At 45.2% G+C, this 11,899-nt stretch overlaps 1 protein-coding gene across 8 annotated transcripts in view; it reads right to left on the bottom strand.

Moving 5' to 3' along the window:
* Positions 1-6,082, bottom strand: part of ZNF740 (zinc finger protein 740) — a 24,599-nt gene extending 18,517 nt beyond the window's left edge. Inside the window, exons 1-6 of one of the 8 annotated variants that reach the window (XM_008574837.1) lie at positions 5,935-6,082; positions 4,781-5,092; positions 1,795-1,944; positions 1,364-1,453; positions 796-919; positions 308-426 (exon numbers count right to left, since the gene is read on the bottom strand). In XM_008574837.1, the coding sequence (XP_008573059.1) occupies positions 308-426; positions 796-919; positions 1,364-1,453; positions 1,795-1,944; positions 4,781-4,789 (492 nt within the window). In that variant the 5' untranslated portion in view covers positions 4,790-5,092; positions 5,935-6,082. Of the gene's footprint in view, positions 1-307; positions 427-795; positions 920-1,363; positions 1,454-1,794; positions 1,945-4,582; positions 5,321-5,934 lie in introns of those variants that run through there. The other 7 variants (XM_008574835.1, XM_008574836.1, XM_008574834.1 and 4 more) reach the window with 7 other exon arrangements.
* Between the last annotated feature and the right edge of the window lie 5,817 nt (positions 6,083-11,899).

Below are 11,899 nucleotides of genomic sequence, written 5' to 3'. Positions count from 1 at the left end.
AAAAAAAAAAAAAAAAAAAAAAAAAAAAAAAGAAAATAACCTATATGAAGTATGCTGTCATAGTACCTGGCACAGAGTAAGTGATCAAGAAATGCCATTATTCTTACAACATTCTAACAGTTCCTCCCCATCATCGGATGCACATGGCCAGAGATGCATTTCACCTTGAAGTGTTGTTAGCCCTATCATGGCAAGGAATGCTCTGTGACCTCTTCGTCAGGAAGCAGTGGGGGCTGGCCCTGGTTCTTGTAGGAGGAAATGTTTGTGTGTGGGGCTTTAGTGGGGATGGATGACATGTGAGCCTTACCTGATGACACCGTTCACACTGGTAAGGCTTTTCACCACTGTGCACACGCTTGTGGCGTTCCAGATGGTACTTCTGGATGAAGCGCATATCACATATATCACACTCAAATGGCTTCTCACCTGGCCCAGGTGGAGAGAGTAGTGAATATCAGGAGGTGATTATGGTAGGGAGGTATATCACAGTTATCTTCTTTCTTTGTTTTTTTAATTTGAAAATCATATATTTTTTAATCTTTTCAGTTATTTTTCCTAGAAACTTTGACTCTTAGTAAAGTATAGACACCTAAGCTATCATAAATGTGGAGGAGTCCCCTGAACTGCTCGTCTCATTGACACTAGACACACAGCCATGCAATCTCTCTACCTCATTCATGTCTTCTTCCATTTCCAATATTTCCCCTTTAAGATAAACCCAAGTACAGCTACAGACACACACAGAATACAAGCTACAGACTATTCATCCCCTCTGAATACAAGAAAGAGACTTACCGGTGTGAATAAGGATGTGCCTCTTGAGGTGGTAACTGCTCCTAAAGGCTCCATAGCAGTGTTCACAAATAAAATTTTTGGGAATCTTTACTTGAAAAGAACCATTTTGTTCTACTACCACCACCTGGGAACAACAATCAGGCATGTCATCAGGCCATTCTATTCAGGGTAAACTTCCAGCTGCTGAACAAAGAAACTTCTCTGATGCTGTCTAAAGGTGCTGTCATCTCCCATATTCTTTAGAGTTAAGAGACCCTCTGGAGAAGGAGGTGGAGTGGGTAAGTTGTCTGCCTTGTCAAACCCAACACTCTGAGTATGACCTGAGCTGGAGTCTGCCTGCCACCCTGCCACGTTATCTCATGCTCCCTGACCTATACCACAGATGTCCCAGAGAGGGTGTAGATCAACTATCAAAGTGGTCTCTGGATGAAATCAGGGGGACACACTCACTGGTTATGAGGAACCAAAGCATCTAGGGAAAGCTCCAGGTTAAGTGATAGTGAGAAGAAAGAGGAAGATTACTCCCTTACCAAACTGTACCAGTTTGGGGGATTACCCCATTACCTGCCTTTTTAACAGTCTTTTTTGAATGAGAGGCCTCAGCCAAGCTGTCATCATCTTTGCGGCTCCGGGACTTATCACTGTCTTTTCGGTGGCCCTTTGAAGACAAATCAAATCTAAACTCACAGTCCATCTCAGAACAAAAGACTCAAGACGAAATGCTGCTTTCAGATAAATACACGAGACTAAACCACCTCTCCCAACGGTTTAGAGAAAGTACTCACCTGTTTCCTCTCCAGGTACCCTGGTCTTAAGGGGTTGTAGGTACAGAAAAGACCTTCCTTAGCTCTCTAAAATACCCATATTCATTTATTCACCAGCTGGGGCCCCTTTCCCCATTTCCCTAAATGGAAGCATAGAGGAATCAAAGTTTTGTGTCTTCTGGCAGAGAGCTTGGGCCACCCAACCCCCAGATGCCACAATGGACTCAAGCTGTACCTGACTCGAGCACCTCAGCACATCAGGGCTACCCGCCCGCTCGCCATTCTCGGCCTGCTTGCTGGCAATCTGGCTCAGCATCATCTTCTTGCTGGCTGCAGTGGGAACCAAACTCACACCTGCTAGGCCTTCACAAGCCAGGAGACTTGCCTAAGTTGAAAGGAGATGAGGTGTCAGGTCACCTGGCAGGGACAGGGCAAAAACAGTCTGCCATCCTCTATAGAACTATCTTTTTCCTTTTTGTCTTTTTTTCGTGACCGGCAACGGATCGCAACCCTCAGTGTCGCGCCCGTACCGGACTGGGACCAGCAATGGGATCGCAACCCTCGGTGTTGCGCCCGCACCTCGCTCAGCCAGTTGAGCAGCCAGTCTGTATGTGGGATCCGAACCCTAGGCGGGAGCGCCGCCGCGCTCCCAAGCAGCGCACTGTAGCAGTGCGCCACCGGGCCGGCCCTAGAACTATCTTTTATACACAGCTACAAACAACCTTCTTCTCTCCAAGGAATGTCCCTCCTCACTATAAAACCTTGCTTCCTTCAAGAGTCCTCCATAACTCATCTCACCAGAAACTAGTTACTTATTTTGTTGTCCCTCCGCAGTTAAATGTAGATCAAGTGAATAATCAAGTATTACCGACACTTTTGTCATTAGCACTGTGCTAGGTGCCGTGTTTGTGTGTGGCTACAAGTTACTTTGTAGGTATTTTTAGGCCTTTATGGTGAATGGGCACAAGGGTTTGTCCTGCTGACCCACTGATTGTGGGAAATTCTTAGGGACCTTCCTCTCTCAATAGCCCTCAGCTTTAGCACCCACTTATGATTGGCAGACCTCGATAATGCTAATAATAGTCTATCAGTTTGTTTTACTGATAAACAAATATGTTTATCAGTAAAATTGGGGAAACTTAAAATCTAAAGGGAAAAATAACCTAAGTATTGTCCCTTACAGCAGATATAAAAATTAAACTACTTGGAAGGATTTTGGAGTTGAATACACAATTTTTCTTGACCCTTTAGGCCATTTATATGCGTGCATATATGTCCACGTTTTACACATTCCCTGCTCCACATACAGTTAAAAAATTCCTTAAACAAAGGATGTTTCAGCAAATTTCCTCTTTTCACTGCTACATTCTTCAAACTGACTTTGTTTAGTTGGCACTAGAGAATATACTTATCATGCTGAAGGAAAACTTTTGAGAAATAGTCGGTCCCAAATTTATTTTTTTATTTTTTTTCCTTTTTATCTTTTTTCATGTCCGGCAACGGATCGCAACCCTCAGTGTTGCGCCCGTACCGGACCGGGACCGGCAACGGGATCGCAACCCTCGGTGCTGCGCCCACACCTCACTCAGCCAGTGAGTGGGAACTGGTCTGTATGTGGGATCCGAACCCTCGGCGGGAGCGCCACCACGCTCCCAAGCGGCGCACTGTAGCAGTGCGCCACCGGGCCGGCCCATCGGTCCCAAATTTATAAAGAAACTCCTTTGGATGATCAGTAGATCCTGGAACCACTTCTTCCACGTTCAGAGACTTTGGAGCGAAAGGTCTGGAGTTAAAAATCTTAGCTTTGCTGTTTGCACAGTGTAATTGTGGGCAAGTTACTCCACCTTTCAAAGCCTCAGTTTCCTTAAGTGCAAAATGTCTGTCATAGTGCCTATTCTCACAGAGTTGATGAGAATTACACTAAAATGTAAAATGCTTAGCAGTGTCCAGCACAAAGGTAGTGCTTAGTGAAAGGCAGCCTTTTCAGAACAAGAGTGAACACGACGCTGAAAAGAGAGTTGCAAACAGACAAAGGAAGGAAAACTGAAGGGCTCCTACTCTGCATGGAAAGGAGGAAGTTGTGCATGCAGAAGCAGCTGGAAGGAAGCCAATTATACTATAATCAGGCTGCCATCCTGGTGAGACTGGAAGGGGAAGTTCCCTAGAAGAAAGCTGGGAGCAGCTCGGGGGATGGTGCACATATCTTTCCTATCCAGATGACTATAATAGACTATCTGGTCATCCTGTCTGTCCAATCCATACTCTACCCTCCACAATGACAATTACCTTCTAAATACACCATGTTACTCTGCTGTTTAACATTCTCATCCCCTACAGAATAAAGTATCATCCCTAGCAAGGCATAAAAGGCCCTTGGCATATGCTCTGCTTGCTTCTCCATGAATCAACTCCCCTACTCATAACTATCTATCCTATCTCCCTAACTATCTTCACTTAAATCCTTTGCTCCATAACTACAGACTACTGCAGTACACCAAACCTCGTCACATTCCCATGCCTCTAAGCCCCATCCACGAAGTTCCCCTTGTATGAATGCCCTTTTCTGCGTGTTTATTTAGCAAAATCCTATGCATCCTTCAAGCTTCATCTTCTTCTTTCATCCAGGTAGAAGTATCATTCTTTTCTCTGCAGTGTACATACCTCTGTTATTGCACATTCCTTCAATCAACGGATTCAGAGCCTCTACTACTAGCCAGCCACTATGCAAGGCATTGTGAATATAAAAATAAATAACAAACTGTTTTTCCTCACCCCCCACCCCCCACCAACTAGCCTGGAAGCTTGCTGGGGACAAGGACAATCTCATTCATCTTTGTATTCTTAGCACACAATGCCTTACATGTAACAGAGACTCAGTAAATGCCTGCTGGAAAAAAACAAATGAAGCATTCACCAGACTATTCACTCCCTTATGCCCCTCAGCACTTAATGTACAAAATGTAAACTAAGTACATGTTGCTTTGCAAATGTCCCATCAGCGCCTGTGATGCAGCATAGCCTACCTCCTTCATTTGATTGGAAGCTCCCTGAAGGCAGGAGCTGTGGCCTGTCTCCTTTCCTTCCTCTAGATCTCCCCCTGGTGCTCAATACAGAGCTTGGCTCACTGGGGTTGGTCAATATGTTGACTAAGGCAGCATTCAAGAATGAAACTGCAAACAGGCTTCCCAGTGATCTTGAAGGAGGACTCTAGAGCATTTTACCTGAGCCATGCTGATTTCTCACTTAATGCAACTCAAAAGTTCAGGAGTTCCTTGATCCACCTTTCCTTATGACACTGTCGTTTGAAGAACTGTCACCAAGTCACCGTAATGACTCCTTCGTGTCCCTTCAGTCCTGCTGCCATATTGAACTTTGTCTTCAAATAGAACTTAGTGTCCTCCGAAGGGAAGATAAGATTCCAAGAATCCCTAGCCTCTGCTTGGCTTCTGCCTACTGTCTGCAGAAAAAGAGTCTGCCAGTCTTGGTTTTCCAGTTGAATTCTCTGGATGAAGCTCACGATCTGTTTCAGAAACCTGAAACCAGAAAGGGAGACAGAGCCTTTAAGTGCAACATCTTCAGACCATAGAACGTGTGATGTGCTGAACTTTTTTGCTGGGCGCTCTCTGGGAAGCTCACAAAGAGGACATGAGTCAAGAAGCGTTCTTTTTCTAGGTCAGTAGTAAACTGGTATCCTCAGCAAGGAGGGACAGCCAACAGCAGCAAAAGTAACTGGGGCCTCCTATGGACGAACTCTGCCAACCCAGCAACTGCTTGGATTTGTCATTTTAGAAATGGAAGAAGGAGGCGGAGGCCCTTCCGGGCTTTTGTGCTGAGTGGGCCGGCCCGCAAAGCTCGCATTCTACAGAGGCGGCCAGAACTGGGGTGGAAGACAGCTTGGGGGCCGTCGCCGGGCGCTAGGGTGACGGGCGGAAAACAAACTGGCAGTGCCCACACGTGCGCGTTCTCCGAGTCCTCCCGAAGGTACGTAAACTCGCTGCGGAGGTAGAGGGTAGGCAGCCGAAGCAGGGCGCGGCACGTCCCCTCCGGTCAGCCAGCCAGCCAGCCAGCCGCTGCCCCCGCGGCACGAACCGGGAGGAGAGGGCCGGAGACCGCCCAGCAGCGCGCGAGGTGCGTGCTCGCGCCCGCGTCCCCTCCAAGCAAGCCCCCCTCTCCCGGGACGGGGACGCGGCGGGACGCGCGGGCGGGGCGCGGTGTGTGCGCGCGGCCCTTCTCTTCCCCCGGCTAACCCCCTCCCTTCGCCGCGCGCCCCTCCTCCCTTCCCCTCCTCCTTCTCGCGCGGCGCCCCACGGCCTGCGAGCTGCAGAAGCGCTGCCGTCTGCCCGACAACGCTGCGCTCCCTGGGGAGTGCTCTTACCTGCCAGGGGCGGCCTCCCTCTGTCTCCCCAGCCGCGCGGCGCCTCCTCCAGGCCCCAGCGCACCGTGCCAACCCTGCGGCCGCCGCTCCCCCCGCTGCCCCCACCGGGACCGAGGCAAGTTTACAAACACCAACCCGGAGCCCGTTTCCCCGGAAGCACTTCCCCCTCCCCCTCGTCTTCGCCACCGAACAGCAACATCCACTTCCGGGCTCGGGAGCCTGGAGAGGCGGGGGCAGCCCGGGAGGGGGTGACGCTGCGGACGCGGGGAGGGGTGTAGCTGCGGAGAGGGCGGTGCCGCGCGCAGAAGGACCAGAGGAGGGAGCGCCGAGGTACGGCGCGTGTGCCGTGGCGTGGGCGCGCCGCTGCCGCCATCTTGACTGATGGCAAGGATTGGGTCCCTGAAGTAATTTTGCTCTGGGTGGTGGTCAAGAGGGTTTGCTGAGTGAGCTGGTTAAGACTACTTAGAAAAACGCCATCACTCTCCCTTCCTCGTGGACGTTTTCCTCATCGCTTCTGAGCCTAGAGCCCCAAGTAGAGCCAGAACAGTTCGTGCCCGTCCTTTTCACGTAACTCGGCCGAGGTTGTCTTTCCCTGACCTTTCCGTCGGGCCCAGATGTGCAGATTTTGGGGCTACCTGGGAGAGGAGTTAATTTTCTTTGCACTCTTATACCTTGTACACTGAACCACAGCCTGAAAATGAGCGTTCTGTCAGCGGCGTTCACTGAGTAGCTCGAGGCCCTACTGCTCACGACCCTGCAGAAGTCGAAACCCCTGCCTCTCAACGTTTTGGGCCAGTGAAAGCAAGTTCCTTGTGCTCTTAGGATCATCCTAAAATTGAGATAAAATGGAGAAAGAGAGAGAGAAACGTCACCAGAAATAAGTTTTTAGTTTTTAGAAAAATTAGCTCATTTATTTATCTTTGGCGGCTGGCCAGTAAGGGGATTCGAACCCTTGACCTTGGTGTTATTTGCACCATGCTCTCCCAAGTGAGTGCTCATACTTATTTTTACAAATTCACACAATACAAAAGTATAAAAGGCAAAAAACGTTTAGTCGCCCCCTCTACTGTTTAGTCGCCCCCTCTACTGTCCCATGCTCCTGAACGTAGCCATTCGTACCAGTTTGGTATATGTACTTCCAGACTTTTATGTGTTTGCACAAAATTTTTTTCTTATTTATTGAGCACAGTGTATTTTTTTTTTTCCTTTTTGTCTTTTTTTTTACTGACCGGTACGGGATCGCAACCCTCGGTGTCGCGCCTGTACCGGGACCGGTAACGGGATCACAACCCTCGGTGTTGCGCCTGCATCACGCTCAGCCAGTGAGTGGGAACCGGTCTCCACATGGGATCCGAACCCTTGGCGGAAGCGCCCGCGGCGGCGCACTCTCCAGTGCGCCACCGGGCAGGCCCGAGCACAGTGTATTTTAGACATCTAAGTCCGTTCATATTGTAAAAATTGTTACATAGTATTCCAATTTGTGTTTGTACTTTAATTTGTCCAGTTCCATCTTGATAAACATTTAGGTTAATTCCAGTTTTTTTGTTTGTTTTTGCTTAATTAACAATACCATAACGAACATCCTAATATAGTTATCCTTTGGTATTTATAGATGTATTTGTAGATAGGATATGTGCATTTTAAATTTTAATGGATTCTGTGAAACTGAATTTCTAGTTTGTAACATCTTACATGCTCGTTCACATGCTCACTCAGAACTATGTGCGAATGTCCCCAATTCCTACAACCTTAGCGATAATGGATGCTATGAATTTTTTATACAGTTGCCGATTTGATAGGCGAAAATTAGTATTTTGTTTTAATTTGTATATCATTAATAGTGAAGTTAAGCATCTCTTATTGCTTTTTTTTTTTTTTTTTTTTTTTTAAAGATGACCGGTAAGGGGATCTTAACCCTTGACTTGGTGTTGTCAGCACCACGCTCAGCCAATGAGCGAACCGGCCATCCCTATGTGGGATCCGAACCCGGGACCTTGGTGTTATCAGCACCGCACTCTCCCGAGTGAGCCACGGGCCGGCCCTCTTATTGCTTTTTGACCACTTTGGTTTTGTGAACTGCCTGTTTGTATCCTTTGCCCATTAAAAAAATTAGATCATTCGCCTGTTTTTATTGATTGGTAGAAATTCTCTCTGTGTTATGGAGATTAACTGTTCTTCGTCATCTGCATTTCATATATTTTCTCTTTGTTTTTCATTTATCTTTCAAATCTTTTTTGAGAGCAAAAAGTCATGCTTTATGGAAAATATTTGAAACGTTCCTATCAAAAAGTCAAGAATATTTACCATTAAATCTAATATTCTTCTAGCGTTTTTGGCCACCCCAAAGTGTTATTATTTTCATATTATATATTCATTTACAAAGAGAAACGATTGACAATATATAAAAACTAGTGAACTTAGCAAAATGTCATAGAAAAAATAGTCTCATTCACAATAATTTTTTCCCCACCCTGGCTGGCTGGTATGGGGATCTGAACCCTTGACCTTGGTGTTATAACATCGCTCTAACCAACTGAGCTAACCAGCCAGCCTCATGATAAGAATATTCTTACATTTCTAGAAGAAAATTTAACAGGAAGCTGCAAATCATATATTAAGAAAACCATACTATTTTAGTGAAAGACAAAAGGCTTGATTAAATGAAGAGTTTTACCTTGTCTATGAACAGAAAGAAGATTGTAGAGACATCAATTTTTGCAATAGATTAAGTTAAATTCTAATTAAAACAAGACTTTGCATGGGACTTAACCTGATTTTCAAATTTACAGGGGAAGCGTCAGCTGGCTGGTTTGCTCAGTTGATTAGAGTGTGGTATTATAACACCTAAGGTTCAGGTCCCTGCACCAGCCAACCAGGAAAAAAAAAAAAAAATTACGTGGAAAAGAATAATTGCACGGAGAATGAAAAACATCGAGTGGAAAAAGTAAAGCTGTGACTTAGTTTTAACCACTTTAATGATGTCTTTGTTTTTTCAGAATTTAGAAAGTTTGACACTGTCAAATCTGCCTGTGGCTTTTGGGTTTTTGTGACATGCTACTTCAAGATTATTAAAATATTTTCCCATACTACCTTCTGGTATTCTTATAGTTGTATATCTTGAGTTTATGTCTTTACCTTAGCTGCAGTTTATTTTTGTGCATAGTGAGAAGTAGTGAGAAATGCCAGACTTAACAGGGAGATGTACTTGCCCAGAAGTCAGAAAATCATTGATCTTGGCTTGCTCCAATATTACCTTTGTAATCTTGGACAAATTAGTTCAACTTCTCTGGCCCAAGAATCCTCATCTTGAAAAGGAGAATGAATAAATAAATACTTATTCAGGCTAATTTCTGGTACTACTGTGAGGATCAAATGAGATAATAGATGAGGAGGCTTTGAAAAGCCCTTTGCAAAAAAAAAAAAAACAAAACTTTGCAAATCTAAGTTATCATTAATGTAAATTCTTGGTTGATGCAAGTCAAAGTAGGTGGAATGCAGCATTATTTTTCAGTACCTGTAAATAGTTGATTGATTCAACAAATGTTAACTGAATGCCTTTGTGCCAGACCTTGGGGGAGGGGAGTGGAGAAGATGGAAACTAACATTTTGGGGGGTGCCTGTTTTGTATTTGGTGCTTTACTTAATGAAGGATGACTTAATTTTCTCTGTCCAGGAATGTACAATCTAGAAGCGGAGAAAATTCTGTATACATAAGGAGAGTTGGTGCCTCTATTAATTGGGTGTGGAGTTAATGGGGTTTATTGATACGTAGATAGCACAAAGGTCAGTGTTTTAGCTTTCTAAGAAGCCTGGCTGAAGCCCAGATCTCTTTGTCCCCAGGCAGGTCTCCTCCTGTGTGGCCTTCCCTAACTCCTTTCCTTAGGCCTACCCCCATACTTATTCAAATAGTGTTATTATGATTCCTGATTAGTCTTTTCCTGTACCAGCTCTCTATCATAGAAGAAGAGCCTGAGTGTTTTCTCCTGGAAGGCTGCCGTGGGGCCAGTTGAGCAGATTTAACCAGTCCTGCCTTTCCTTGGTGAATGCCGTACTCTCTATTGTGGTGATCAAGACTTTATTTTACAGTCTCCTTGCTGGTCTGTTAGCTGGAGCTCACAGGGCAGACGCAGCACCTGGGGTAGGGCCAGCCAGGCGTTCAGAAGTAGACACTCAGTGAATGTTTGCTGAACAAGCTGAACCTGTTCCTCTGTGTTAGAGCCAGTGGGCGTTGCATAGTAGAAATGAGCAGTGTATGGCTCCTTTGCCACCTGTTAGACCTTTGATAATAGTGGTTTGAAGAGTTGGGAAACCACATGATCTACAAGGGACATTCCGTGAGCTTGGCAATTTATATATTTTGGAATTCTCGTGGCCCCTTAATTCCTCCTAAATCTTTTTTTGTTGTTTAAAAATAACCTTTATTTGCATAAGTAATATGAGATTATTGTATAAAATTATAAAAATATAGAAGTATGTAAATAAGAAAATTAAAATCACTGGTAATTCCAACACCCAGAAATAACTGCAGTTAATAATTTGAAATCTTTTTCCTTCTTTTTCAGTCTTTTTTTTTTTGCAGTCAAAACACTACAGTGTTGACTTAGCCTCTCAAACCCTGTTACAAAGGGAGTCGAATTTCTAATTTTTAAAAAATGCATAGAGAATGACTGCTAATAGGTATGGGGTTTCTTTTTGGGGTTATGAAAATGTTCTAGAATTAAATGGTGGTGACTGATGCACAACTTTGTGAGTATACTGAAAATCACTGAATTACTTTATTTATTTATTTATTTCCCCTTTTTGTCTTTTTTCGTGTCCGGCAACGGATCACAACCCTCAGTGTTGCGCCTGTACCGGACCGGGACCGGCAACGGGATCGCAACCCTCGGTGTTGCTCCCGCACCTCGCTCAGCCAGTGAGCGGGACCCGGTCTGTACGTGGGATCTGAACCCTCGGCGGGAGCGCCACCGCACTCCCAAGCAGCGCACTGTAGCAGTGCGCCATCGGGCCGGCCCCCACTGAATTACTTTAAATGGGTGAACTTTATGGTGTGTAAATCATATCTCAATAAGCTTATTTTTAAAAAATGCCTGTAGATGTATACACCTAATTCTGTCTTTTTATGAACTGTCAGAAAGCTGCAGACATCATGCTTCTTTACTACTAAAGTTTCAGCATGTTTTCTTTCTTTTTTTTTTTTAATGAAAAGATGACCAGTAAGGGGATCTGAACCCTTGACTTGGTGTTGTCAGCACTACGCTCTCCCAAGTGAGCCAACTGGCCATCCCTATATAGGGATCCGAACCCGTGGCCTTGGTGTTATCAGCACCACACTCTCCCAAGTGATCCACGAGCCGGCCTTAACAGCATGTTTTCTAAGAATAAGAACATTTTCGTACATAACTACACACAATGATCAAATTGGGGAAATTTAACATTAATAGACTACTAATAGTTATGATACTATCCATATCAGATTCCACCAGTTGTTCCAATAATGTTATCAGTTAAACCAGGAATATGAAGGAAGTGTTCAGAGAAGTTAAGAATAGAGGGAATATTGTTGATATAGTAGGGCTTTTATTTTTGTGGTGTTACTGAGTCAAAACAAATGTACTTCATTTTTTTTTTCTTTTTTTTTTTTGTCTTTTTCCGTGTCCGGCAACGGATCGCAACCCTCAGTGTCGCGCCCGTACCAGACCGGGACCGGCAACGGGATCGCAACCCTTGGCGTTGCTCCCGCACCTCACTCACTGAGCGGGAACCGGTCTGTATGTGGGATCCGAACCCTTGGCGGGAGCGCCACCGGCTCCCAAGCGGCGCACCGGGCCGGCCCCCCAATAATGTTCTTTATAGCACATTTTTTTCCTTCCTTATCCAGGAGCCAATCTAAGATCACACATTCCTTTTGGTTGTAAAGCCTTTAGTCTCCTACAGTCTGGGACAGTTCTTCAGCCTTTGATTT

Source organism: Galeopterus variegatus, unplaced genomic scaffold (genome assembly GCF_000696425.1).
Source record: "Galeopterus variegatus unplaced genomic scaffold, G_variegatus-3.0.2 Scaffold1111, whole genome shotgun sequence".
Lineage (NCBI taxonomy): Eukaryota > Metazoa > Chordata > Mammalia > Dermoptera > Cynocephalidae > Galeopterus > Galeopterus variegatus.
The sequence above is the reverse complement of the archived record's forward strand: the minus strand, read 5'-3'. Positions and strand labels throughout refer to the sequence as shown.